Raw genomic sequence first — 25,408 nt, 5'->3', positions numbered from 1 at the left:
TTGTCGTAAGGACCAACAAATTGTCTTTATGAACACATTAAATAACATGTTATATGTCTCTTCACTTTAACACTTTTATAGTTATAAAAGCGCATACATTAATTTTACATACTCCTATCATATATCTTACAATAACAGTCTTTTGAATAAATTATTTGATTGATGAAAAAAATATGAGACCATCTATTGTTTTTTTTTACTTCAAGAATCTTTTTCTTTGTGTAAAGGTGAGTATTTACGTTTTTTAGAAACAATAACTAATTATATAATTTTCACAATCATTTTTTATCTTATATAAAAAGTAATATTTTTATTGTAATATAACAACTAAAAATTAAAATAAGTAAAAAATATTATAATTTTGAATTTTATGGTATATATATATATAAATTTATCTTATAATTAGATTTTAAATAAAATTAAGTTTTATTTTATCTATTTACTTTAATATAAAAACTTTTTAGATTAGTTTTAGAATTTTTACATTTTTATATTTTTTAAAATTTTAATAATGAATTGACATGTGTCAACATCTAAATGATATAATTGACACATGTCACGATCTAGAAAATTAAGTTTTATTTTATCTATTTACTTTAATATAAAACCTTTTTAGATTAGGTTTAGAATTTTTACATTTTTATTTTTTAAAATTTTAATAATGAATTGACATGTGTCAACATCTGAATGATATAATTGACACGTGTCACGATATTGAAAATTAAGTTCTATTTTATCTATTTACTTTAATATAAAACTTTTTTAGATTAGGTTTAGAATTTTTACATTTTTTTTTAAATTTAATAACGAATTGGTGAAGTGACTTTAATGCAGTGGTCAATGGTAAGTCTTTAATGCACAAAACACCATCACACCAGAGATCGATTCCCGCTCCCAACAAATGTAGGAATTAGGCTAATGGGCCGGCTTGTTGTGGTTCAATGGTTGACAAAAAACACATTTAATAATGAATTAACATATGTTAACATCTAAATGATATAATTGGCACGTGTCATGATTTTATTAATGACTAATTTTGTCGTGAAAGTTTATATAATAATATATATATATATATTTTTAAAGAAATTGGTTTTATTGATTTGTCAAAATTTTATTGGTGTAGTGACTTGAGCATTGGTAGAAAGTGTTAAATAGGCTCAAAAGATACGAAAGCGTAAAGCCCAATAAGTGGCCCATAATAAAAGACATCGTCACTTTCGCAGCGCTAGGTGGTTCTCCAATTCCGTGTCGAAATCTTCTTAGGGTCAGACGATCTAATAAAGTCGGATCGCTGTATAGAATCAATCAGTTCCGTTGCTGCGCAGTTTCTTCAACTTGAGGTAGTCGTCGTCGTCTTTGCTCTGATTATTATATATTGATCTTAATGTATAACTTTTTTAAGCTCGTCTTCAATGGTAAATTGATCCAGATCTTTCAGATTTTTTTTCAGATCAAGGGAGGGAATTCTCACTTACCTGAAGAGGGACTGGTTAGATCGTCTTGCTCAAGAAGGATTAAAAAGCTTAAGTTACCCAATTTTGAGAAAGCTCTACCGATTTTAAATAGGCGGATCTGTCGGAGGTCGAGGTCGGCACTTTGTTAGAGAAGTACACTAGTTATATTCCAGATGATACGGAGCTTCCGTGAACGAATCTGATTCTTAGGTACTCATCGGAGAGAATCTGGAATTGTATTTGATCTGGTCCTCTTTGGCTATAACTAGGTGGTGCTAATTTGTAATCAATAATGGGTACGGAGAATAATAAGGGCTATCCAAAATTTCCAGCTAGACCTGCCCCGTCCTCTTCCCCATACGCATCTGCTCCGCCGCCAGGGATCCCTCCTCCGTCCGGTGGACCACCCACTGGATCAGATGCGGTTGGCTTTAGACCTTTTCCCCCATCTGCATCCCAACCTATAAGACCTTTCACACCTTCTGGTCCTCCTCCAGCTCCACAAGTGGGTGCGATGAGGCCTGCCCAACCTTCTCCTTTCGTTTCTCAGATTCCTGGGAGTAGACCTCCACCCCCTTCATCTAATTCGTTTCCTTCAACAGCATATGGTCCTCCTCCTCCTCCTCCTCCTCCTCCTGGTGCTGCCCCTTTTCAGCGTTTTCCATCTCCGCCATTCCCGACTACACAGAACCCTCCCCCTCAGGGTCCTCCTCAAACTCTTGCTGGTCACTTTTCCCCTCCAATGTCTCTTCGCCCACAGCAACAACCGATGGCGCCTGTAACAATGGGACCTCCGCCACAAAGTACGACATCTGGGCTACCTGGAGCCAATGCTTCCCCATCTCCTGCAGATTTTAATATGGCTGCCAGGCCTGGTTTTCAACAGTCGATGCCTCCAGTCACTCCGTCTTATCCTGGTGTGGGAGGTTCACAGCCATCTTTTCCTGGTTATCCGAGCAAGCAGGTCTCACAGCCTCCTCCGATGCCATTCCAGTCATCTCAGGGTCCTCCAGGACCTCCTCCAGTCTCATCATATCCTCCTCATACAGGAGGTTTTGCTCAGCGACCAAATATAGTAGCACAGCAGAATCTGCATCCAAGCTATGCACCTCCTACAAGTAACGTTCAAGGCTTGGTTGAAGATTTCAATTCGCTATCTCTTGCATCTATTCCTGGATCGATGGAGCCAGGACTTGATCATAGATCATTCCCAAGGCCATTGGACGGTGACGTGGAGCCAAATTCATTTGCTGAAATGTATCCCATGAATTGCCATTCTAGATATCTTCGACTGACGACTAGTGCTATTCCGAATTCCCAGTCTCTGGCTTCGAGGTGGCATTTACCTCTAGGAGCAGTGGTTTGTCCACTTGCAGAGACTCCTGAAGGGGTTAGTTACTAGATTCTTTCTTGTTTTTTTTTATTATTATCTGGAACTCTTCTAGTGTTATATATAGCCACAAATAACTTTGCCTGTTTTTTGGGGTTCAAATTGTCATTTTATCTGTTCAGGAGGAAGTACCGCTAATTGATTTTGGTTCAACTGGCATCATCCGCTGCAGAAGATGCCGTACCTATGTGAATCCTTATGTGACTTTTACAGATTCTGGAAGAAAGTGGCGGTGTAATATCTGTTCTATGCTTAATGATGGTAATTTTTCAAATTCTAAGAATTGCTTTGTTGAACAAGGTGCTATAGAACATAATTTCTGTTTGCTTAAGTTATTTGTTGTGTTCTTTCTCTGGTTTTTCTTGATGGGGAACGGCTATTTGATAATTATTCTTAGTAGAATTATCGTAAATGAATCTGGTGAAAGCTACAAGGAACTGTTATGGTTGTTGTAAATGAACACAATGGAATCCTCTTTTCTCTTTCTTTAAATCATTTGCTCGATGGTGCCATATCTTCAATACTTTCAGACATATGTTAATTAGATGATTATTCATAGTTATGGGTTAAATTTCTTGTTCAGTGCCTGGTGAATACTTCTCACATTTGGATGCTAATGGCCGAAGAATGGATATGGATCAACGGCCTGAGCTGACTAAGGGCAGTGTGGAAATCATAGCTCCAACTGAATACATGGTTCGGCCTCCGATGCCACCTATCTACTTCTTCCTCATTGATGTTTCAATTTCGGCTACTAAAAGTGGGATGCTTGAGGTAAGGATGATCGATGTGGAAACAGTATTCATTATTGTTCCATAGTTAGTAACTTATAATTCGTGTGTGATATTATCTGAATACACTACGTACAAATGTATCATCTATACCGCTCCTGTTTCTTTGTCTAACTTAGATGCTCTCTCTCTCTCTTTCTCTCTCTCTCTGTCTGTCTCTTTAAGATGGGAAGCTTTCCTAATTGTAGATCTTACACTGACATTTTTGCTCCTTTCGCAGGTTGTTGCTCAGACGATTAAGTCTTGTTTGGATAATCTGCCTGGTTATCCTAGAACTCAAATTGGATTTATCACCTATGACAGCACTTTACATTTTTACAACATGAAGGTTAGAGAATTGTGAACACACAGGAACTTTTGTTTTGTAATTATTTTGCTTCCATGATTTATTATATGTGGACCTTCGTGATGCAGTCATCTTTGAGCCAGCCGCAGATGATGGTTGTAACGGATCTGGATGATATATTTCTCCCATTGCCAGATGATCTCCTTGTCAATCTATCTGAATCTAGAACTGTGGTGGAAGCCTTTTTAGACAGTCTACCTATGATGTTCCAAGATAATGTCAATGTGGAATCGGCTTTTGGTCCGGCGCTCAGAGCGGCATTTATGGTTATGGTTAGTTACTATCCTGCCATGTCAAAATAATTATTACATAATTCATTTGATGTTACGTGTCCTATATGGATCTTTATTTGAAATTGGGTTCAGTTTGTTGACTCTGTTTCTCTCTCTATTTCAGAACCAACTTGGGGGCAAGTTGCTAATTTTCCAGAACTCGTTACCTTCTCTTGGTGCTGGGCGGTTAAAGTTACGGGGAGATGATCCTCGTGTCTATGGAACTGACAAAGAATATGCATTAAGGGTAGCTGAAGACCCCTTCTATAAGCAAATGGCTGCCGATTGTACCAAGTTCCAAATAGGAATTAATGTTTATGCATTCAGTGATAAGTACACTGATATTGCCTCCTTAGGTATGTGAACGTTAATACGTTATGGTTATCAGTTGATGTTTATCTCAGGTGTCTGGAGTCATGGGTGATAGTTAGTAGTGTCCCTCTTGAAAATTGCTGTTCTAAAAGATGAGCCTGTAATTTTAATTCTTTGGTTTCTGTAGGGACTCTGGCAAAATACACTGGAGGACAGGTGTACTATTATCCAGGTTTCCAATCATCTGTTCATGGAGATAAGTTAAGACACGAGCTGGCTAGAGACCTTACAAGGGAAACTGCGTGGGAGGCGGTTATGCGAATAAGATGTGGAAAAGGTTTAATAGTTAATTTTGGTTAAAAAAAAAAAAGGTTTAATAGTTAATTATTAGACAATATTCATTTTGCTACCTGCTGTTTCAATAATTGCTAAATACTTTGGTATGCTACATGTGATCTTATATATTTTGCATGCAGGAATTCGTTTCACGTCTTACCATGGGAACTTCATGCTAAGGTCTACTGACCTGCTTGCTCTTCCTGCTGTTGACTGTGACAAAGCGTATGCAATGCAGCTTTCTCTCGAAGAGACATTGCTAACAACCCAGACTGTGTATTTCCAAGTCGCTTTGCTGTATCCTTGATTAGTTGATATTTTAAACATACTTGAGTTTGAAGTTTTATTTCAGCTGGTACAACACATCATGTGGCTTTTAGTAATCCTTAAACAGAACTAAGATATACTGCTTCTTGCGGAGAGAGACGTATAAGGGTCCACACATCTGTTGCACCGGTGGTTGCAGATCTTGGGGAGATGTATAGACAAGCAGACACTGGTTCTATCGTCTCTTTATATGCTAGATTAGGTAGGCTACATTCAAGTTTTGTTCTGATATATCATATGCTACTTTGATACTATTTAATAACAATTTAAATTCTGCAGCAATTGAGAAATCTATGTCCGCAAAATTGGATGATGCACGGAATGCAATACAGCAAAAGATTGTTAAAGCCCTCAAAGAATATCGTAATCTTCATGCGGTGCAGCATCGGTTGGGATCCAGATTAATATACCCAGAGACTTTGAAGTTCTTGCCATTGTACGGATTGGCAATTATTAAGTCCACTCCTCTTCAAGGTGGCCCTGCTGATGCTTCTCTTGATGAGCGTTGTGCGGCAGGCTTCACCATGATGGCTCTGCCTGTAAAAAAATTATTGAAGCTTTTGTATCCCAATTTAATCCGTGTTGATGAATGGCTCTTAAAGGTTTGTGTACCTCTATCTCAATATCCATTATCAAACATTAGTGTTCATGAAATCGTAAACGATATATGAATTTTACATGTTTGCAGCCATCAGCAGACCACGATGACTTGAGGGACGTATCAAATAGGTTGCCTCTGGCTGCAGAGAGTTTGGATTCTAGAGGCCTTTACATTTATGATGATGGTTTTCGATTAGTTTTGTGGTTTGGCCGGATGCTTTCACCTGATATTGCGAAAAATCTTCTTGGGAATGACTTTGCAGCAGAGCTCTCAAGGGTATGTATTATTTCATCCACATGAATCCTTGCATATGCATATACGAGCAGGGATTACATCCAACAATTTATATGCATCATTAGTACTTCTCATGATGTTGGTTCCTTGCTTTTTATATTTTTGAAACATCACATTCTGTGTGTTTTACTTGGTGTTGGGTCTCTTAGGTTACCTTTCAAGAGCAAGGGAATGGGATGTCAAAGAAGCTAATGAGTTTGGTAAAGAAACTGAGGGAGAATGATCCCTCATATCATCCCATGTGTTTTCTAGTGAGACAAGGAGAACAACCCCGAGAAGGCTTCCTTCTCCTCAGACATCTCATTGAGGACCAGATGGGCGGTTCGAGTGGTTATGTTGATTGGATTTTGCAACTTCAACGCCAAATTCAACAAAACTAAGGTAGCTCACAATGGTAAGGAAAAAAACCTTCATTCCTTATCGTAACAGTTCCAATACATGTGAAGTGTGCAGAATCATATGAAGCTGTTTTATTTTTCAGACAAGTAGGGTGCCAGGATGCACCTCGTTGTAACCATTGAAGAAGTCTCGAGCACAAAATCTCCTAGTGAAAGAGCCGGGTCATGGCACCGCCAGCTTCCTTGAGCCATAATGTGTTGTTTTGGGAAAAAAAAAGCGCTACTTTGGATTTTTCTTCATTTGTTTTCAGTTAGACATTTTCTCAAGTATATGCTTTTTATTTGCCTAACTAGAATGGTTTTGTTTTGTCCATGAGATTAGTCGTTTTTCAATCTTTTGTTGCCTTTTATTTTGTTGTTCTCTTTCGATTTTTCTTGTTGTTGTGCGTCTGTTCTAAATTTATATTGGGAGGTATCAGTTCATGAATCTACTATCTTAATTAGGGTTATTAACAAGAACATGGCTTCTTTTCAAATTTTAATATATTTTTAAATAATGTTGTGAAAACCTTACATTCTGATGAAATTGTTTAGACAAGTGTGACTAAAACGGGTAAATACCATTTTTGTATGTATTAACTTTTGACCGAATACTTTATTGGCTTTGTGGGAAAAGCAACTAGACTTGTTTTTTTTTTTTTTTTTTTTTTTTTNCAAACAGCAACTAGACTTGTTTTAAATGCGGGAAAAAGGCGATTCTGGTCGGTTGTAACGGGGACGGTTTAAGTTAGGAGAAAAAACGTGTCAATATCTCATTGGGTGGTACATTCTAGAAGGTTACAGAATAAAGACAGTCGTCGGCTTTAAGGGGGTCAAGTTGCTTAACACGACGTCGTAGAGGATACTTCGAATTTTTCCCAATCGATCTGCCTTTATAAAGAGGTTTCTCTCTGAACCATTGCTATCCAAGAAAAGCTTTCAGATTTGCGCAAATCGACAAAAGTTTTCCGACCTTACTGGGAAAGTGCGGCGGCGATTTTACGCTCTTTTGTTTTGCGTACGTGATCATCATCTCCCTCGTTTATCTCAGTCAATCAATTTTTTTTTACCAATTTTGTGTTCCCGATTTAGCATCGTGGTTTCTAGATTTGGATTATTCTATTTGTGGATGTTAGATGCTTTTATTGTTTTTTTTTTGTACGGAACCAATTTCTGAATTTGTTTGCTCTTCAAGGTCGATTTTCGAATTCTTATTCGCGGAAATTTATAGCTCAGGTGTTAGATCTGTGCGATTGTAAATCTTGTTTATGCGAGAATTTTGATTTTGAATTTTTTTTTTTTCTCAGGTAGTTTACTTGTTTCAAGGATTTTAAGAGTTTTGTACTCGGAAGAATGGCTGAGGTATGATTTTTTTTTCTCATATAAATGGTTTGTGTAGTTAATCAACGTTGTCTCGTTGTTTAGTTTGATTTGAAAGTGGTGAAATATGTGACGTTTCAGGAAGCGCATAAGGTTACGTTGAATGTCTATGATCTAAGCCAAGGCTTGGCACGCCAGCTCTCGCAATCACTCTTGGGAAAAGTTATCGACGGTGTATGGTGAGTACTCTCTTGGGCAATCACGTTTTTTTCATTGTTTGTAGCGTGTAAATCCATTACCTTATCTAAGCCTTCAACTCCATATTTTTCATAGGTTTGATTGATATCTAACTGTTGAAGAATTGTTGCAAGTAGGCCAGTTTTAGATATTTTTGGCATGTTGTCTGTATACGTTATGAATTGAAGAGTAGTTGAATACTTGAATGTGTTTATGCTTCTTAATTGGTTTTCTTTGGGTAATATAAATGAACCTGCGCTTTGATTGAGTTGGATATGTATCGTATATACCTGAATGTTTTAAACCAGTACAATAACATGCGAGTTATGTATCCTTTTCCCAGGCACACAGGAATTGTTGTTTATGGGAGCGAGTACTTCTTCGGAGGAGGAATTCAGCATTTGCCAGTTGGAAGGACTCCATATGGAACACCAATTCGAACGATAGAGTTGGGTCTATCACATGTTCCTAAAGATGTTTTCGAGATGTATTTGGAAGAAATCAGTCCTCGTTACACCGCTGAGTCCTACAATTTACTGACTCACAACTGCAACAACTTCAGCAACGAGGTCTCTCAGTTTTTGGTGGGTAAAGGTATTCCGGACTACATTCTTCAGCTTCCCAATGACGTTCTAAACAGCCCCATGGGTGGTCTTATAAGTAAGTCTCTGGTAACTCGTGACACTTTATTTGTTCCTGGTTTGCTCAGCTCTATAACTGATCTAACTTCCATCTCCCACCATTTTACAGTGCCTATGCTACAAGGCCTCGAAACAACTCTAAAAGCTGGTGCGGTTCCTCAAGTTCCACAGTTTACGCCACAGCCACAGACACAGACACAGCCACAACCTTTTGGAGCTTTTAGTAAAGATGCCGGTCCAAAAATTGAGTCTTTGAAGCCTGAGGAAGGAAATACCTCTGCTGCAACTGTAAAAGTGCCACCTGTTGTTCCACCGTCAGCTAGTGAAGAGAAGGTGAAGGAGGACCCCTTGGGTGATGCTAGGACCAAGATTCAAGAAGAGATCACTCGTGAGTTTGCAGCTCTGATGGCACAAGGCACATTACGTGCAAGTGAAGCAGCTGCTATGGCGACAAAGAGAGTTATGCAAAAATACGGACATCTCAATGTATCTGCTTAGTCCTATAATAACGCAGAGGAAACATTTTCCTTTTTACTGTATTGAATTTGAGTCCAGAATGATGAACGATTTTATTACTATTTTCCCAAGCTATATTCGTATATCATGTTCGACAATTTACATAGCAATAAGTTAATCACAACCAAAAAACGACGGGTAAAAGCGGGAAACAAGAGGAGAAGATTAAAAAAAATATACTAGTGGTACTTGAATTTGGAACAATTAAGTCACTACAATCTCTGAAGAATCTACTCTTACGCTATCCGTCACAATCTGAGGAGGGTCTGTGAACGACGTCCCAGGTTCCAGCTCAATAGCAGTCTCTTTGGACCTGCAAAACATCTCTGAGGGAATATTGATTCCTGCAAAGCCAACCATTACAGCTGCAGCACCAATGTAATCGGTGAAGCTTGGCTTGTTCCCTGATAAGCTGTCTACAATAGCTGCCAATGGAACCTGAATGGTTAGCCCAGCTGTTGCCACTGTGGTTGTTGTCAATAGTACTGCTTTTGCCCATAGGTAGTCACTAAGCACATTATCTAACAAACCTGAAACCCCAAAACACGCATCAAGCAGTTCAAATCAGCATCCCAACATCAAACAGCCCCAAACACTTGCGCCATCAACTCCATAGCTTCATTAGAGTTGAGATGGCGGAAAAATGGGACTCTGCTTGCATACCTTTGCCAACAACTAGACCAAATTGTTTCAAGGTTAGTGCATTGAAGCGTTCTCGCTTTGTGAAGTTGAGGATTAGAGCAGGAGGAAGGAAAATGAAGAAATTGAAGAGACCCAGAAACCCGAGGAACTGAGCCATACTGACCCGACCGTTCCTTTCATCATCATCCGGAAGCTTTTTGCGTATAAGAGTGATGTAGACAGCGTATAGCGCCGCTGAGATCAGTGAAAGAATATCTCCCAAAAGAGGGTTTTTAGCTATTGCATTAGAGTTGGATTCTGAGTCACCCATACTTACAATTATGGTCCCAGACATACAAAGAAGAACACTGAAGAGTTTCAACCACGTGAACTTCTCGCCTAAGAATACTAGTGATACCAGAAAGGTGAAAAGGCTTGATGAACTGCTTAAGATTGTATTTGACTGCAATTCACAACAATGAAAGAAAAAACAAACATCAGCCAAGCAGATTTACAGAATGAGCAAAAAAGATGGGGGTTTCCAATGTGTTCTTACCGTAACTGTTGTGTACTTGAGAGAGACATTGAAAGTAAGCTGTGCCAAAAACCAAAACGGACAAATCATAAGGCTAACTTTAGCAACCCGCATCCGTGTCCAACGTCCCTTCTCATCTAATCCTTTGCTACATACACCACCGGCTTCACCACTGACATTAACACTAGCATCAATCTCAAGCTTTATATTTTCCAATCCAGATTCAGTTCCATCACCAACCTCACCACTAATGCCTTCCTCTCTCACAACAATCCCTAGACTCTCAGATGCATCTGATTTCACACCTGAAACATCTTGTCCTAGCAAAACAGCCTTCTCTGATTCGACCAATTCCATCAAATGAGACCTTTTGTTTCTCCAAAACAATAAACTCCCATATGCATCTTCAAGATACCGACCGATCTCAAAAAGGGGAAGATAGATAACGAACAATGAATTACAAATGAAAGTGATCAAGAACGGAGAAACACCAGCATCCACCACAGACTGGACTACAAAACTGGCTGCAATCCAAATCGTGGCAACTGCTAATAGGTATATCAACCCTAATACCCATCTCCATGCTTTACTTGACATATCTCTTCAAAAAATCCCAATTAAGGAAAGGGAAACAAAAAAAAAACAGAACTTGAGCTCACCGATCTCACTGATTGAGATCAATGATACATTAAACCACCAATGCTTCAATACCCATGAATCAAAGACGTCAAATTTTTCCCACAGGTAACAAAATAAAGCTTAAACGAGCAAGATCTAGCCAAAGCAATTGATCGGGAAACAGGACACTACGTGAAGATTAGTACCTTCACACCACCGGCAGATATTGAGATCGGCGTCAAATTGTTCAATCAATGGCGATTCAAAAGCAAAATCAGATATTTATTTACCAAAGGAAACAACAACAAAAAGGTAGCGAAATCAGATAAACAGCGCCAAAGAGAGAGCGAGAGAGAGAGAAGAGAGAGAGATTTGGGCTGATGTTTGAGTTTGAACTTCAATATGGGCTTTTTCTAGGCCCATTATTGACCCAATCATATTTAAAAGCCTCTTAGGTTTGACTTTTTTTGTTTTTGTTATATAAAGGTGCTTCCTTGTTGTTTTTGTTTCTTGGATTTCAGGTTTTACCAGGACTATAGTTGTAGTTTTGCTTAGTCCGTTAAAGTCTCTGTACAATCTCGACCATGCTGCCTCGTCAAAACATTGTTCCGGCTAATGATTGGATCATTCTTCTTCAGGCTCTAGTCATACAAGTACAACGAACCCTAGTTCGACAAAACTCGATTTATTTACCAACAGAGCTAAAGATGGAGATACTAGAGTCACTCCCTGACGTGGATATAACTAGGGTTTCCTGCGTTTGTTCAGAGTTTCGGAATTTGGCTTCAGACAATGACTTGTGGAAGCAAAAGTGCTTGGAAGAGTTTGCTGGTTTTGTGACTGAAGAAGCAGAAGAAGAACTAATAGATGTTGATTGGAAGGCCAAGTTTGTTGAAGACTGGAGGCAGGGCCGGCCCTATGTTAAAAGTGGCCTAAAGCACTTAGATATTAGACATAAAAAAGAACTATTGAACCATCAGGCCAAACAAATTATTTTGCATTTGTGGCCTTTCAGTTATCTATATCTTATGTGGCCTAAAGCAAGTGCTTTGCTTGCCTTATGGACGGGCCGGGACTGACTGGAGGCAAAAAGAAAGAACAAGCGCGAGGCGATCATTTATCTACAGGATGGCATACAACGAACCCTAGTTCGACAAAACTCGATTTATTTACCGATAGATCTAAAGATGGAGATACTAGAGTCACTTCCTGGCGTGGATATAGCTAGGGTTTCCTGCGGTTATATAGCTGCAACCCATATAGAGATATAGGGTTTTCGCGTGCTAGAGATTGGGATCGCGGTTCTGGCTCCACAGCTATATCTGTTCGTAGCCTAAGCCTATCCTGATGTATCGTTGCTGTATCTCTTGCATTACACGTCTTTTACTTTTTTTCCTCCTCTGTTACAGGTTTTGACCTAGGGTTTTTCTTTAATGTTCTTAGATTCTTTTTTTAATTAGATGGGTTGCTTTTTAATTTTTGAATACAACTCATGCGTGTCTTTGTGTTCATGATATATAGTCATATAGAATTCTTGATTCTCAAAGTGGCAATTTATATATTTTACTTCATGAATCTCATGAAGATAGATGTGTTGACGTGTTGCTATTTAGCTGCTGATCTTTATGATCTTTCATGGCATGAATCATTTTGACTAAACACGAGAATGAAACCGAAAATTTTGTAAAGCTTGAAACCAAGAATAAGAATTCTCAAGCTATGAAAACTCTCAGCTGGAATATACAGATTCAAATAAAACAAAACATAACGAACAAAGAAAAGGTAACAATTATCTATCACTATCTTTCTGAAACTGAAATTGAAAAGCCAACAAATAAGAAGAAAACAACCAAACCCAAAATTAAATATTCAAAGAAGACAAAACATTAGAATCAAGAAGCACTTGGGTTCCGGGAATGTGCTCTTGAAGCAACTCCCCACTCCATTGCCTCTGCCACGGCTCTTTCCCGTTCTTCCGCCGCTGCTGGATCCTCACCGGACGTTTCATCCGGCCGCTGAGGAGGAATTTCATCGTAGTGTGGAACAGAGATAGAGCCGTCTGGTGCGGTTCCTAAGAAACCGAGAGCTGTTACCACGTCGCTCATGAGTGGCCGTACCGTTGCCTCTTCTTGTAAACACATTGCTGCCACTGCTACTGCCTGATTCAGAGCTTTCTCCGGGAACACTCCCTCCAGACTCGGATCCGCTAACTCTGGGAACCTACTCGGTTCTTTGAACACCGGTTGTGCCTAACCACACAAGAAAGTTTAGTGTAAAGCTATTGATGAAGACGAATACTAGTAATCTTAAAAGAGGCAATTAAACTCACCCAAGTCACTAGATTCTGTTCAGCTTTGGGTCTGGTAGTATCAATAACCCTTCGTCCAGTTATCAATTCCAACAACACAACTCCGAAGCTATAAACATCGGATTTAGTAGTTAACTNCATATAGAGATATAGGGTTTTCGCGTGCTAGAGATTGGGATCGCGGTTCTGGCTCCACAGCTATATCTGTTCGTAGCCTAAGCCTATCCTGATGTATCGTTGCTGTATCTCTTGCATTACACGTCTTTTACTTTTTTTCCTCCTCTGTTACAGGTTTTGACCTAGGGTTTTTCTTTAATGTTCTTAGATTCTTTTTTTAATTAGATGGGTTGCTTTTTAATTTTTGAATACAACTCATGCGTGTCTTTGTGTTCATGATATATAGTCATATAGAATTCTTGATTCTCAAAGTGGCAATTTATATATTTTACTTCATGAATCTCATGAAGATAGATGTGTTGACGTGTTGCTATTTAGCTGCTGATCTTTATGATCTTTCATGGCATGAATCATTTTGACTAAACACGAGAATGAAACCGAAAATTTTGTAAAGCTTGAAACCAAGAATAAGAATTCTCAAGCTATGAAAACTCTCAGCTGGAATATACAGATTCAAATAAAACAAAACATAACGAACAAAGAAAAGGTAACAATTATCTATCACTATCTTTCTGAAACTGAAATTGAAAAGCCAACAAATAAGAAGAAAACAACCAAACCCAAAATTAAATATTCAAAGAAGACAAAACATTAGAATCAAGAAGCACTTGGGTTCCGGGAATGTGCTCTTGAAGCAACTCCCCACTCCATTGCCTCTGCCACGGCTCTTTCCCGTTCTTCCGCCGCTGCTGGATCCTCACCGGACGTTTCATCCGGCCGCTGAGGAGGAATTTCATCGTAGTGTGGAACAGAGATAGAGCCGTCTGGTGCGGTTCCTAAGAAACCGAGAGCTGTTACCACGTCGCTCATGAGTGGCCGTACCGTTGCCTCTTCTTGTAAACACATTGCTGCCACTGCTACTGCCTGATTCAGAGCTTTCTCCGGGAACACTCCCTCCAGACTCGGATCCGCTAACTCTGGGAACCTACTCGGTTCTTTGAACACCGGTTGTGCCTAACCACACAAGAAAGTTTAGTGTAAAGCTATTGATGAAGACGAATACTAGTAATCTTAAAAGAGGCAATTAAACTCACCCAAGTCACTAGATTCTGTTCAGCTTTGGGTCTGGTAGTATCAATAACCCTTCGTCCAGTTATCAATTCCAACAACACAACTCCGAAGCTATAAACATCGGATTTAGTAGTTAACTGACCGGTTCTCTGATACTCTGGAGCACAATATCCGTAAGTTCCCATTACTCTGGAAGACACATGTTGTTTGTCCCCGACAGGACCTAGCTTTGCCAGACCGAAATCAGATAACTTGGCGTTGAAGTCACTGTCTAGAAGGATATTAGCTGCTTTGAGATCTCTGTAGATCACCGGAGGATTTGCCTTGTCATGCAAGTATTCAAGACCCTTCGCAGCTCCTAGAGCGATTCTAATCCTCGTGTCCCAATCCAACGGTACTTGATCCGGTGTTAGTTCTGTAAACATTTCAATTTACAATTAAAACACATGGGGCTAACTAATCCGGAGTTAGTCAACATAGAACCTTAGTTTTGTAACGTACCGAGGAGATGGTCTTCTAGTGAACCACGAGGCATGTACTCATAGACGAGAAGTCTCTGATCTCCATCAGCACAATATCCAATAAGATTCACGAGATGCTTGTGATGCAACAGACTTAACATCAAGACTTCTACGATGAACTCTTTGTTCCCTTGAAGCCCATTTCTATCTAACTGCTTCACTGCCACAACCTGAACCCAATATAACCATTTGAAAATTCTTAATTAAGAGATTTATTATAAAGAAACGTAGAAGCAGAGACCATGAATGCTATATCATGTATGCCATATTCATCAAGTTTCATATAGATCTGCAAAAGTGTATATGTACTATTACATTTTCCATATATATGAGTTACTAGTTAAACTTAAACTCGAGAAAGATGTTTTAATCAGTACTGACCATGCCGGTCTTCTCGAGCTTTCCCTTGTAAACCCTTCCGAAACCGCCTTCGCCAATCAGACATTCTTGTCTGAAATTCTTGGTTGCAGTGGCAAGCTCCCTGAAGGTGAATGTTTGAGCGGCGATGTTGTTTGTTACTTCTTTGTTTTCATCATTGTTCTTGTTCTGCTCATTTCCAGTCTTTGGATTCTCTGTAAGCAATACAAAGGTTACTGAATCTAGTCTTCTAAACCCTAAGACATATAGTATAAGATATCTATAAAAAAATAATATATAGATGTTCTGAGCTTACCAGGGTGTGTTTTGTTGTTGTCTCTACCGGTCAACTCACCATTTCTCCGGCAGCTATTGTCTGAATCTCTCGGAGCTTTTTTCTTTTCATGGAAATAGAAACATGAAAAGCAATTCATTTCTTCTCTATTCCCTTGTAAAGAACCCAATCTCAAGAAAACTTCAATCTCTCTCTTTTTATTCTTTCTTCCTTGTTCTTAGTGATTTATGATCATAGAGGATTTTCAAACCGCGGCAATTCTGCAGGACTGGATTCAAACTCCGAAGAAACTTGTACAAAAACAGAGTCTGAGGACCACAAATCAATCAAGACCAAAGATGGATCTTGTTGGAATCGTTTTATTAAAAAAATGCCTGCGTTGACAGGAAAAAAAAAACATTTTCAGATAAAATATCAAGAAGCAAAATGTGGGTTGGGTGAGAAAAAGCAGAACAAACCTTTTTGAATCCTTGATAAACAATGGTTGTCCCTTGCCCAAGAAACCCTTAATTAGGGTTTTCCCTTTTATCTTCACGTTGATACTTTTTTTTTTCTTTTAACGTCAAAGATGTAACAAAACCCAGATCAAGAGAAATCAACACCAAAACCGTTGGGATCCAAAGCACGGAAGAGTCTCCTAAAAAACTGATTTTTTTCTTCTTCAGGTTTTAGGTTTCTGAATTTTTCTTAATATAGAGACAAATTAAACTACTGTTTTATTATAAGAATTAAAATATACAAAATGGGTTCCAATATCTTATAATTGCTCTCATGTTTGTGTGCCTCACATTTCTCTAAGGGTTTCAAAACAGATTATAAAAGTGATTAATATAATATGGTTTGAAGAAATGGGAAATAATGAGAAGAAAGAGGGAGAGAATAATAACATGGAGACCATGAATTGAATAGAATATATTATGCTACAAAAGGTTTACATTACATGTAATGTTGATGCTTGCACGAACTATATATTTTGAAATCAAATGCGAATAATCGTAACATTATTATTATTATTATTCTCAAAACTATTTAAAAAATTGCGAACAAATCAGAAGAAAAGGCAGGTATAATGATGGAGGAGACCTAATATGACTTGGTAATGACGATTTCTCTTGTCCCTTTTGTTTTACAAATATAAGTCAACAATCTTCTTCTCCATGAGGCTCTTGCAATAACGATTGAGATTACCAATTGAATTGAATGGTATAATGTTCTTAATTATCTAGTATGTATGTTTCAATCCCCACACATATGTAATAAGTTCGAATTTTAACAAATCACATTAACAGATAAGTACTTATAGCTAACCAGTAAAATAATATGTTATGATAAATAAATAAAACATTTGGTTGTTGTTGACTTGTTGTTCCACATATTTCAAAAATCAGTTTGGATTTTGGTTTGAAATTGTCGTTCCGTTTTAACAGAATCATAAACGATAGCTGTTTTATTTGTTTCATGTTCTCAAATATTCTTATTTTTCCCTCATTTTGTTGTTTACTAATTGCACTCAAAATTTACTAATATCGATTACGTTTTCAAAATTTTTACTAAAAAAGAAAGAGAAGAAACACTAAAATAGAGAATCCATTAGAGAGATTTGGACCATCTTAAACAAACTGTGAACCATTTCATATAATGAACCGATCAAATTGTTTCTCTGTATAATGTCATAAACTTATAGAAAGCTCATTTTTACCACCTCAAACAAAAAGAATTAGGAGTAGCCCATTGGTACGTATGAGAAAGAATGGAGCAACGCATCGTTATTGGCCCGTGTTCAAAGAGACATCAACCTCAACAGAGGAGTCAGTCAAGATCACGTCTCTTGAGTTATCGGCTTTTGGATGATCCATCGAGTCTAACCTTATCCGCACATGCATTGGCTTCAAGAAGACAATGTCTCTCAATTCTCTCTTTGACTTGGACAACAGTTTCACAAATAAATCTTCCTTCATAGTCGTTATGTTCCGTACTGGCTTCAAAATCTCTGCTATTCTTCTCGCCAGTTCTTCCTGGCTTGCACTTTCTGTCTCTTCGTTTCTCGCCAGTCTTAAATACAATGCTGCATAAACAATAAGCTGCACAATCCCAAGTCGACAAAGTTATACTCTTTTGTATAGTAAACCTTGGCTTTTGTTGATAACGGAGACTAGAGAGAAGAGTTTAGGCGTACCTCACTAGTGCCAGGACTTGATTTGACAGTACAATCGATGTGAATACGTCCGTCTTCTTCTCTTTCAACCTCAGAAGGACTAACATCTACTTCTTCCTCTTCCTCAGCTGCTTCGGGGTTGGCTATTTCTTTGGCAAGGCTGTCTAATTCATCATACCATTGTTGCGAAACTCCAACCTGTAAGTCATGAAAACAAAATGTCTGAGCTAACTTGGATTTAAACCAGAGCAAATGTCGGTAATGCAATTCTCTTAACTAACCTTTTCTGAAGGTTCAACGGCACTTCCAGCACTCGAGACTTCACTGATTGCGCCTCTTGTCTGTCGCCATATGCAGCTTTCTTGTATCGGTTCAACAAGCTCTGTCCATGGAGGAATCTCTATGTTCAACCGTATGCTAATTTTACCTGTTAAATGAAAAAGTAGTAGTTAAATCAAACCGGATAAATAGATTGTCGGATCCGAACAATGTTATAACCATCTTCATCCTGCAGCTAATTCGGACTGGGGTGATGAACTTCTAACATTAAGATCAGCATCAGAGAATGGGCAAAAAAATTAGGGTCTGTCTACCAAATCTCACCTGGCAGTAACCGGAGTTCCTGAGTATGACTGAGATGTCCTTCCTGAACTCCATTCGCTCTGGTTATAATTTAGCCAAAACAACACGACATCAATTAGTAAGTTCCAGAACAAGAGAAGTGTTGTTAATGGATAAGATAATGAGTACGAAATCACTAACAGATTGAAAACTCTCTCCAGTGGAATGAACAACCAATAGGGCAACCCAAGGATCCCAATGTTTGAGAATTGAATGCTAGAGCATGCTCCAGATTCTCTATTTAGCTTCAACACCTGCTGACAAGCTTAATGTACAAGACAAAATGTGTTAGTTGATGCATAGAGATGTAAAGAAAGTTGCGTGAATATCGTTTACCTATATCTGTCATGACAATGCTGTCTCCAAGCTTAGTAAAAGAAGAAAAAAGGGAAGCACTTGGCTGCTCCTTGCATGAGGCGATAGCCTCAGTTTGCTGTTGCAACCAATTAGAAGGCATATGTTTCAACACTGATAGCTTCTCTGTGATTGATTGTCCGCAGATCTCCATTATCTTCGAAAACCCTTAAATTTTTGATAAGATTTGTTGGATACAATGAGTCAAGATGCCACAAAATAAAACGAAAGAAAAAGATGCCAATTCTTGTATGTAACCTTCCACGACTTCTTCGATCTCTCCTGAAGCTAAATTTATCATCCATAACTTCGTAAAGCTGTAAAATACGAGAAACCTATTTGGTCACGAGCGTAAAAGGGTGGCAAAAGAAAGAAAGAGAGACCGAGCTATCACTACTAATACAGTAAAGAAGCAATCTCTTTAACTAGTCTTTTTACCTTTTGTTACTGACTAACAGACTCTCATCATCACGCTTCAGTACATGCCATGGAAACAACAGAGAGCGAGGATCAAATTCTTCTGATTTGGCATCAACATCAACTGTTATCTCATCATCTTTTCCAAGACCCATTTTCTCCATTATCCAAGACCACAAGCCACCACTTTTCTTAATAACCTTTGGATATACTGTTTCCAAGACCCGGCTATCTATATTTGCTCTTCTAATTGCGTGGTTCTTAACTCAAAGAATGGGGAAAAAGAAAGAAAAGAAAGAGGAAAAACAATCTTAACATGAAAACATTCAATGGCACAATCAGTTATCATAATTTATACTCGTGTATATATTTCTAGGAGTCATACCTCAGAATCTACAATGTAAAGGCAATCCTCCTCTTCGTCATAAAGGGTCCCTGTAGGACGTAACATCTTTGCAGATTCAAATTCTCCATCCTCAAAACCTGGGAAACAACCAATCTGAAATAAAAACATTGTCTTGAAGTTTAGTTTCGTTAAACAAGGAGCTTTCCATGAACTTTCTCTCTACTAATGCCCTTCTAAGGAAATTGAGCAAAGTAACTCTATGAAGATTAAAATTCCGCAAATCTGATTCAGTTCACTTACACTGTCTAAAATCTTCCCACTGTTGTCGAATATAATTATACGATGGTGGTTGGTATCAGAAAGTAACAGACGGTCTCCAACCTCGTCTGCAGAGATACAACCTGTCACAGAAAATGTCCGTGAACAAAATATTAGAGAGTAGCGTGAAAGATAAAAATGAAAATTCAAGATATACCTGGAAAGTAAAGTAACAAATCTTGAAAAAAAGAAGAGTAATGTGACTCCTTGATAGCATCAGCTTGTTTTGACCAAGTGTTCGTGAAAAGTCTGACAGACTTGGATTTCTCAATATCTTGAGCGAGACTGTCAAGAGCTGCAGCAAAGCACAAGAAGAAGAACCAGAATATGTATTAAGCACACAAATCACGAGAATTATTATATGCTTTCGTCTTTCAAGATGCTGAAGAAGATTGACAGTCTGAAGCGAAGAATGTTCACAAGCTAGGAGCACAATAGTAAATTTTTTCTTTTCTCTTAAGGTGAACATGGAACAATAAGTATGACATTGTAGAGAATATTTGTAGTGAATACGATGATAAAGTAGGTATACCTTTAGATACAGAAGCAATATCGAGATCCTTCTCCTCGGAGATTAAAGCGTTCTTAAAATCTTTAAACACGATATAACGTACTTCCCCACTTGTCTGATACAACTAAAAAAAACATCACACCTTCGACTGAAATTGATATTTGCATATAACTTGAGAGGAATGATATACAAAGATGTAATCTACAGCGAAATATATACCTTGGGAAATTCTTTTTCAGAGAGTAGTACAGGAAAAGTGAGGTATTCCTTCACAATCAACTCAGCTAAAGCAGTTCGATCATCAGTGATTCGAGCTTGATCACTGAAGTGGATACCCATGAAACAGACACCAGGGGACCNTTCAAGATATACCTGGAAAGTAAAGTAACAAATCTTGAAAAAAAGAAGAGTAATGTGACTCCTTGATAGCATCAGCTTGTTTTGACCAAGTGTTCGTGAAAAGTCTGACAGACTTGGATTTCTCAATATCTTGAGCGAGACTGTCAAGAGCTGCAGCAAAGCACAAGAAGAAGAACCAGAATATGTATTAAGCACACAAATCACGAGAATTATTATATGCTTTCGTCTTTCAAGATGCTGAAGAAGATTGACAGTCTGAAGCGAAGAATGTTCACAAGCTAGGAGCACAATAGTAAATTTTTTCTTTTCTCTTAAGGTGAACATGGAACAATAAGTATGACATTGTAGAGAATATTTGTAGTGAATACGATGATAAAGTAGGTATACCTTTAGATACAGAAGCAATATCGAGATCCTTCTCCTCGGAGATTAAAGCGTTCTTAAAATCTTTAAACACGATATAACGTACTTCCCCACTTGTCTGATACAACTAAAAAAAACATCACACCTTCGACTGAAATTGATATTTGCATATAACTTGAGAGGAATGATATACAAAGATGTAATCTACAGCGAAATATATACCTTGGGAAATTCTTTTTCAGAGAGTAGTACAGGAAAAGTGAGGTATTCCTTCACAATCAACTCAGCTAAAGCAGTTCGATCATCAGTGATTCGAGCTTGATCACTGAAGTGGATACCCATGAAACAGACACCAGGGGACCTTAAAAGACCACAAAAAAACAAATACTTAGCTATAGTTCCCGTTAAGTTGCCATGAGTTTTTTTTGGTTGAAAGCATTCTTAAACCTCTGCTGAAGCAACTTTAGTTTCTCAAAGAAACCACTGGGATCACTTGCTTCGTTTAGCAAATTTCCAGCGAGAACAACATAAGTTCCTTTATCCTTGAAAAGCTGTTTGTTCCCAATGTCTCGATTCAACCAATGATGGGAAGGACCTAAGAGTTCAATTTACAAACTTTGTTTACAACACATATGAATGTTTCAAGACAAGATAAGAGAACCAGAGCTACCTTCAAGTTGATCAAGTGAAGCTCTAATAAAAGAGAGCAAATCAACAAGTGGAGAAGAAGGAGAAGAAGAAGAAGAAGCTCGAGATACTCGTCGTACTGATGCAAATCTGAAAGAGACTGCCCATTACAAATTAGAAACTCAGAACTCAGAAGCCCAAACTCAACAGTATAAATCGAATTACCCGCGAGAAAGACATTGGTTGAACAATGTCTTGGACCCAATGTTCATATCTCCATCGAATGAAGGAGCTAAACAAATGGCTGGAGTAGTAATGGGTCGCCGGAATCTCCCCTGAACGCTGTCTGGTGAACAAAACGATGGTTAAAAACATTAAAATAGCGAAAACCCAGAAAGCTTAAAATCGAAGAAGACGATCAATTTTCTCGGAAACCTGAGAGAATCCGAGAAGAAAGCCATGAAAATTTCTTCAAATGGAAGCTTCTGTTAGCCATTTCTGACTGTTGGGCTTCACTTGTCTCTCCTATGCTCAACGAATTTCAGTAAAAGTCAGGTTTTTTGAAGGGTTTAAGTCTAACCGCCACCACCGGAGCCCGGCGGGATCTTAAAGCCAAAAAAAAAAATCAGACTTTCAGGCGACCGGTCGAAGTCAAGGTTATGACTTTGGACAAGGAAAGTCAAGTATAATTGAACTTTGTAAACGTTATAAACGGTGGTGGCGCAGTTGGCTAGCGCGTGGGTCTCATAGCTGTCAGAGTAATCCGGAGGTCGAGAGTTCGAACCTCTCTCACCCCAAATTTGTTTCATTTTTTATACTTTTATAAAGTTAACTCGACCGGGTCGGGTTATGTATCCAAAAATCCATCTCATAGCAAAACCCTAATTTGACGCCGATATCTCTCCATCTTCCTTCTTCATAAACCCTTATCTTCTAAACCTACTTCGTTTTTCATTTTGCTTCGCTCTCATCCCGAAGGCGACAAAGATGGTGAAACGGAGTAAAAGTAAGATAGATCCTTCATTCAAATTTGTCATAGTCGATGAATTGAATCAATTATTCAGTTCAGGATATTTATTGGGTCTTTATTCATTGTTTTTTTTTTGTTTTGGTTGTTGTTGCAGAGAGTAAGAGTAAGAGGGTGACCTTGAAGCAGAAGCATAAGGTTCTGAGGAAGGTGAAGGAGCACCACAAGAAGAAGGCAAAGGATGCTAAAAAGCTAGGGCTTAACCGTAAGCCAAGAGTAGAGAAGGACCCAGGTATCCCCAATGACTGGCCTTTCAAGGAACAAGAGCTCAAGGCCCTTGAAGTTCGACGTGCCCGTGCTCTCGAAGAGCTGGAGCAGAAAAAACTCGCCCGCAAAGAAAGGGTATCCTTTATTCAATCTTACTTTCAATTTGTCTCTTATAGTTGTTTTGATAATTAGTAATAGCTTCAATTGTTAAAGACATTGCCTTTATGCTCTGGGTTTTAATTGATTGATCAAAGTAGCATTTTCCATGTCTTGCTGTTTGATTTTCTCGTATTATGAATTGGTGTTTGTGTTCTCATCTGTCTTAATAAAATCTATATAGGCCAAAAAGAGGAAACTTGGTTTGGTTGATGATGAGGATAAGGACACCAAGACAGAAGAAGAGACCAGAGAGGAGCCAACTAGAGTTGTCAATGTTCGAGGTGAATGTGGTCTTTGATTTGGATATCTTCTTTACACGTTTATGTGATTTTCTGTCGTCTTTACTTTCACTAATGTCTATCTATTGTTTAACAGATAACTCGGAGAGGGCTTTCTACAAGGAGCTTGTTAAAGTCATTGAATTGTCTGATGTCATTTTGGAGGTTCTTGATGCCCGTGATCCCCTTGGCACTAGATGTACTGATATGGAGAGGATGGTTATGCAAGCTGGTCCCAATAAGCATCTTGTCTTGCTGTTGAACAAGATTGGTAAGTTCCTTTATTAGTCTTTTGCTCTTGGACATAAAAAGTTGTTTATTTCCTCTTGGTCTTGCCTTTACTTATTGTAACCGAATCTCCTTTGTCTAGATCTTGTTCCCCGTGAGGCTGCTGAGAAATGGCTTAAGTACCTTAGGGAAGAATTTCCTGCTGTTGCCTTCAAATGTAGCACCCAGGAACAGAGATCAAACTTGGGTTGGAAATCCTCTAAGGCATCAAAACCAAGCAATATGTTGCAGACTAGTGATTGTCTTGGAGCAGACACTCTTATCAAACTGTTGAAAAACTACTCTAGAAGTCATGAGGTTGGTTATTCATTATTTTCACTTTAATCACCCTGCTAGCAAGAAGTTCTATTGTCTAGTTTCAATTGAATCCTTCCTTTGTTGTTCTTTGGCAGTTGAAAAAATCTATTACAGTTGGTATTATTGGACTGCCTAATGTCGGGAAGAGTAGTCTTATTAACAGTTTGAAGAGAGCTCATGTTGTCAATGTCGGTGCCACACCAGGACTGACTAGGTCTCTGCAAGAGGTTCACTTGGACAAAAACGTGAAGTTGTTGGATTGTCCTGGAGTTGTGATGCTCAAATCTTCAGGAAATGATACTTCTATAGCTCTCCGCAACTGTAAAAGAATCGAGAAGTTGGATGACCCAGTTAGTCCAGGTAATTGAAAATAATCTATAGATAAACTCGCACATCTCTTCTTGCCTTGTCTTATAATCTTCTGCTTTGTGTGAAAATTTAGTTAAGGAAATTCTCAAGCTTTGTCCAACACAAATGCTGGTGACTCTCTACAAAATCCCGAGCTTCGAGGCAGTCGATGATTTTCTCTATAAAGTCGCCACCGTAAGGGGTAAGCTTAAAAAGGGTGGTCTTGTGGATATTGAAGCTGCTGCGAGAATTGTTTTGCATGACTGGAATGAAGGTGCGGTTACATCTTTTTTAGTTCATTATAAACTAGAAGCATCCAGAGTATTTTAAAACCAGTTTCTAACTCATCAATATCTCAAATCTGAATGGTTGTGCAGGTAAAATCCCATACTATACAATGCCGCCAAAGAGGGACCAAGGTGGACACGCTGAGTCAAAGATTGTGACCGAGCTGGCCAAGGAATTTAACATCGATGAGGTTTACAGTGGTGAATCGTCTTTCATCGGGAGCTTGAAGACGGTTAACGAGTTCAACCCTGTTGAAGTTCCTTCAAATGGTCCTCTCAATTTTGATGAAACTATGATCGAGGTTGGTAAAATTCTCCATTTGCTTGTAAATGATTCAATCTGGTTTAATCTTGGTTTATGCATCTCTAAACAAAACAAAAAAACACACAGGATGAGTCTAAGACTCAGACGGAAGAAGAGCCTGACCATGAGAGTGATGATGAGTCTATGGGAGGGGATGAGTCTATGGGTGGGGATGAGGAGGAAGAGGCAGGAAAGGCGAAGGAGAAATCACAGACGGCCAGACAGAACGTGAAGCTATACTCAGCAGAAAGCATGTTGAATACAAAGAAGCAGAAAGCAGAGAAGAAGAGGAGGAAGAAAGCGAAGAAAACAGCTGATGATGAGGATATGATGGAGGGAGATTATGATTTCAAAGTTGATTACAAGAAGATTAAAGATTCCGCCATGAAAGAAGACCAGATCGAGATTAAAATTCCAATGGCTGGACTTTTGCCTGAAGAATGAGTGATTGGAAACAACGTTTTTTTTTTTTTTTTTTTTTTTT

General features: G+C 38.5%; 7 protein-coding genes across 11 annotated transcripts in view; 3 read left to right on the top strand and 4 right to left on the bottom strand.

Annotated features, from left to right (window-relative positions):
• Positions 1,220 to 6,970, top strand: LOC104730826 (protein transport protein Sec24-like At3g07100). 2 transcript variants are annotated; one of them, XM_010450159.2, is made up of 14 exons: positions 1,220 to 1,340; positions 1,451 to 2,844; positions 2,967 to 3,105; positions 3,428 to 3,618; positions 3,856 to 3,963; positions 4,050 to 4,253; positions 4,378 to 4,609; positions 4,753 to 4,902; positions 5,042 to 5,198; positions 5,303 to 5,430; positions 5,508 to 5,830; positions 5,917 to 6,105; positions 6,273 to 6,517; positions 6,605 to 6,970. In XM_010450159.2, exons 2-13 carry the CDS (start codon positions 1,747 to 1,749, stop codon positions 6,501 to 6,503), a joined length of 3,150 nt encoding a protein of 1,049 aa, XP_010448461.1. In that variant the 5' UTR covers positions 1,220 to 1,340; positions 1,451 to 1,746; the 3' UTR covers positions 6,504 to 6,517; positions 6,605 to 6,970. The 2 variants fall into 2 exon arrangements, with proteins under 2 accessions (XP_010448461.1, XP_010448390.1); XM_010450088.2 differs by having other exon boundaries at positions 1,439 to 2,844.
• Positions 7,360 to 9,276, top strand: LOC104730572 (desumoylating isopeptidase 1). Of its 2 annotated transcripts, none has more exons than XM_010449794.2 (5): positions 7,360 to 7,518; positions 7,808 to 7,862; positions 7,962 to 8,059; positions 8,401 to 8,717; positions 8,808 to 9,276. In XM_010449794.2, the coding sequence occupies exons 2-5, from the start codon at positions 7,854 to 7,856 to the stop codon at positions 9,194 to 9,196; spliced, it is 813 nt and encodes a 270-aa protein (XP_010448096.1). In that variant the 5' UTR covers positions 7,360 to 7,518; positions 7,808 to 7,853; the 3' UTR covers positions 9,197 to 9,276. The 2 variants fall into 2 exon arrangements, with proteins under 2 accessions (XP_010448096.1, XP_010448167.1); XM_010449865.2 differs by having other exon boundaries at positions 7,389 to 7,518; positions 7,812 to 7,862.
• Positions 9,256 to 11,344, bottom strand: LOC104730733 (uncharacterized vacuolar membrane protein YML018C-like). The gene is made up of 3 exons (XM_010449974.2): positions 10,392 to 11,344; positions 9,878 to 10,298; positions 9,256 to 9,744 (listed from the first exon to the last, which is right to left on the bottom strand). Exons 1-3 carry the CDS (start codon positions 10,965 to 10,967, stop codon positions 9,419 to 9,421), a joined length of 1,323 nt encoding a protein of 440 aa, XP_010448276.1. The 5' UTR covers positions 10,968 to 11,344; the 3' UTR covers positions 9,256 to 9,418.
• On the bottom strand, positions 12,647 to 13,437 carry LOC104703724 (serine/threonine-protein kinase At3g07070-like). Its single transcript, XM_010419798.1, has 2 exons — positions 13,318 to 13,437; positions 12,647 to 13,237 (listed from the first exon to the last, which is right to left on the bottom strand). Exons 1-2 carry the CDS (start codon positions 13,435 to 13,437, stop codon positions 12,881 to 12,883), a joined length of 477 nt encoding a protein of 158 aa, XP_010418100.1. The 3' UTR covers positions 12,647 to 12,880.
• LOC104730491 (serine/threonine-protein kinase At3g07070) lies at positions 13,837 to 16,450 on the bottom strand. The gene is made up of 6 exons (XM_010449700.1): positions 16,116 to 16,450; positions 15,679 to 16,031; positions 15,387 to 15,577; positions 14,986 to 15,175; positions 14,508 to 14,899; positions 13,837 to 14,427 (listed from the first exon to the last, which is right to left on the bottom strand). Exons 2-6 carry the CDS (start codon positions 15,794 to 15,796, stop codon positions 14,071 to 14,073), a joined length of 1,248 nt encoding a protein of 415 aa, XP_010448002.1. The 5' UTR covers positions 15,797 to 16,031; positions 16,116 to 16,450; the 3' UTR covers positions 13,837 to 14,070.
• Positions 17,268 to 22,384, bottom strand: LOC104730208. 3 transcript variants are annotated; one of them, XM_010449380.1, is made up of 17 exons: positions 22,165 to 22,384; positions 21,955 to 22,075; positions 21,773 to 21,879; positions 21,550 to 21,697; positions 21,325 to 21,463; positions 21,127 to 21,229; positions 20,752 to 20,889; positions 19,851 to 19,951; positions 19,590 to 19,703; positions 19,226 to 19,464; positions 19,046 to 19,104; positions 18,770 to 18,955; positions 18,575 to 18,698; positions 18,416 to 18,474; positions 18,094 to 18,239; positions 17,834 to 18,010; positions 17,268 to 17,738 (listed from the first exon to the last, which is right to left on the bottom strand). In XM_010449380.1, the coding sequence occupies exons 1-17, from the start codon at positions 22,223 to 22,225 to the stop codon at positions 17,424 to 17,426; spliced, it is 2,337 nt and encodes a 778-aa protein (XP_010447682.1). In that variant the 5' UTR covers positions 22,226 to 22,384; the 3' UTR covers positions 17,268 to 17,423. The 3 variants fall into 3 exon arrangements, with proteins under 3 accessions (XP_010447682.1, XP_019100406.1, XP_010447752.1); XM_019244861.1 differs by having other exon boundaries at positions 19,226 to 19,260; XM_010449450.1 differs by having other exon boundaries at positions 21,127 to 21,220.
• LOC109124727 (guanine nucleotide-binding protein-like NSN1) overlaps positions 22,611 to 25,408 on the top strand; it is a 3,094-nt gene continuing 296 nt past the window's right edge. The window contains exons 1-9 of the mRNA XM_010449155.2: positions 22,611 to 22,735; positions 22,854 to 23,098; positions 23,304 to 23,403; positions 23,498 to 23,671; positions 23,771 to 23,985; positions 24,081 to 24,345; positions 24,428 to 24,607; positions 24,711 to 24,922; positions 25,012 to 25,402. Of these exons, the coding sequence (XP_010447457.1) occupies positions 22,717 to 22,735; positions 22,854 to 23,098; positions 23,304 to 23,403; positions 23,498 to 23,671; positions 23,771 to 23,985; positions 24,081 to 24,345; positions 24,428 to 24,607; positions 24,711 to 24,922; positions 25,012 to 25,368 (1,767 nt within the window). The 5' untranslated portion in view covers positions 22,611 to 22,716 and the 3' untranslated portion in view covers positions 25,369 to 25,402. The remainder of the gene's footprint in view (positions 22,736 to 22,853; positions 23,099 to 23,303; positions 23,404 to 23,497; positions 23,672 to 23,770; positions 23,986 to 24,080; positions 24,346 to 24,427; positions 24,608 to 24,710; positions 24,923 to 25,011; positions 25,403 to 25,408) is intronic.

Source organism: Camelina sativa, chromosome 1 (assembly GCF_000633955.1).
Source record: "Camelina sativa cultivar DH55 chromosome 1, Cs, whole genome shotgun sequence".
Lineage (NCBI taxonomy): Eukaryota > Viridiplantae > Streptophyta > Magnoliopsida > Brassicales > Brassicaceae > Camelina > Camelina sativa.
Note: the sequence above shows the minus strand (reverse complement) of the source record. Positions and strands in the feature narration are given on the sequence as shown.

Bases quoted from the DNA above. Each gene is read 5' to 3' on its own strand.
- LOC104730491 (XM_010449700.1), bottom strand. From the start codon at position 15,796: ATGAATTGCTTTTCATGTTTCTATTTCCATGAAAAGAAAAAAGCTCCG. The intron at 15,176-15,386 runs GTCAGTACTGAT...TATTGGGTTCAG, and splicing joins AGCTCGAGAAGACCGGCATG to GTTGTGGCAGTGAAGCAGTT. The intron at 14,900-14,985 runs GTACGTTACAAA...AAATGTTTACAG, and splicing joins ACTAGAAGACCATCTCCTCG to AACTAACACCGGATCAAGTA.
- LOC104730208 (XM_010449380.1), bottom strand. From the start codon at position 22,225: ATGGCTAACAGAAGCTTCCATTTGAAGAAATTTTCATGGCTTTCTTCT. The intron at 19,952-20,751 runs GTATATCTTGAA...TTTCTGTGACAG, and splicing joins TTTGTTACTTTACTTTCCAG to GTTGTATCTCTGCAGACGAG. The intron at 18,011-18,093 runs GTTAGTTAAGAG...CATGACTTACAG, and splicing joins CCGTTGAACCTTCAGAAAAG to GTTGGAGTTTCGCAACAATG.
- LOC104730826 (XM_010450159.2), top strand. From the start codon at position 1,747: ATGGGTACGGAGAATAATAAGGGCTATCCAAAATTTCCAGCTAGACCT. The intron at 4,903-5,041 runs GTTTAATAGTTA...TTTTGCATGCAG, and splicing joins GCGAATAAGATGTGGAAAAG to GAATTCGTTTCACGTCTTAC. The intron at 5,831-5,916 runs GTTTGTGTACCT...ACATGTTTGCAG, and splicing joins TTGATGAATGGCTCTTAAAG to CCATCAGCAGACCACGATGA.
- LOC104730572 (XM_010449794.2), top strand. The intron at 8,060-8,400 runs GTGAGTACTCTC...TCCTTTTCCCAG, and splicing joins AAAGTTATCGACGGTGTATG to GCACACAGGAATTGTTGTTT. The intron at 8,718-8,807 runs GTAAGTCTCTGG...ACCATTTTACAG, and splicing joins CCCCATGGGTGGTCTTATAA to TGCCTATGCTACAAGGCCTC.
- LOC104730733 (XM_010449974.2), bottom strand. From the start codon at position 10,967: ATGTCAAGTAAAGCATGGAGATGGGTATTAGGGTTGATATACCTATTA. The intron at 10,299-10,391 runs GTAAGAACACAT...TGTGAATTGCAG, and splicing joins TCAAGTACACAACAGTTACG to TCAAATACAATCTTAAGCAG. The intron at 9,745-9,877 runs GTATGCAAGCAG...TTGGGGTTTCAG, and splicing joins TGGTCTAGTTGTTGGCAAAG to GTTTGTTAGATAATGTGCTT.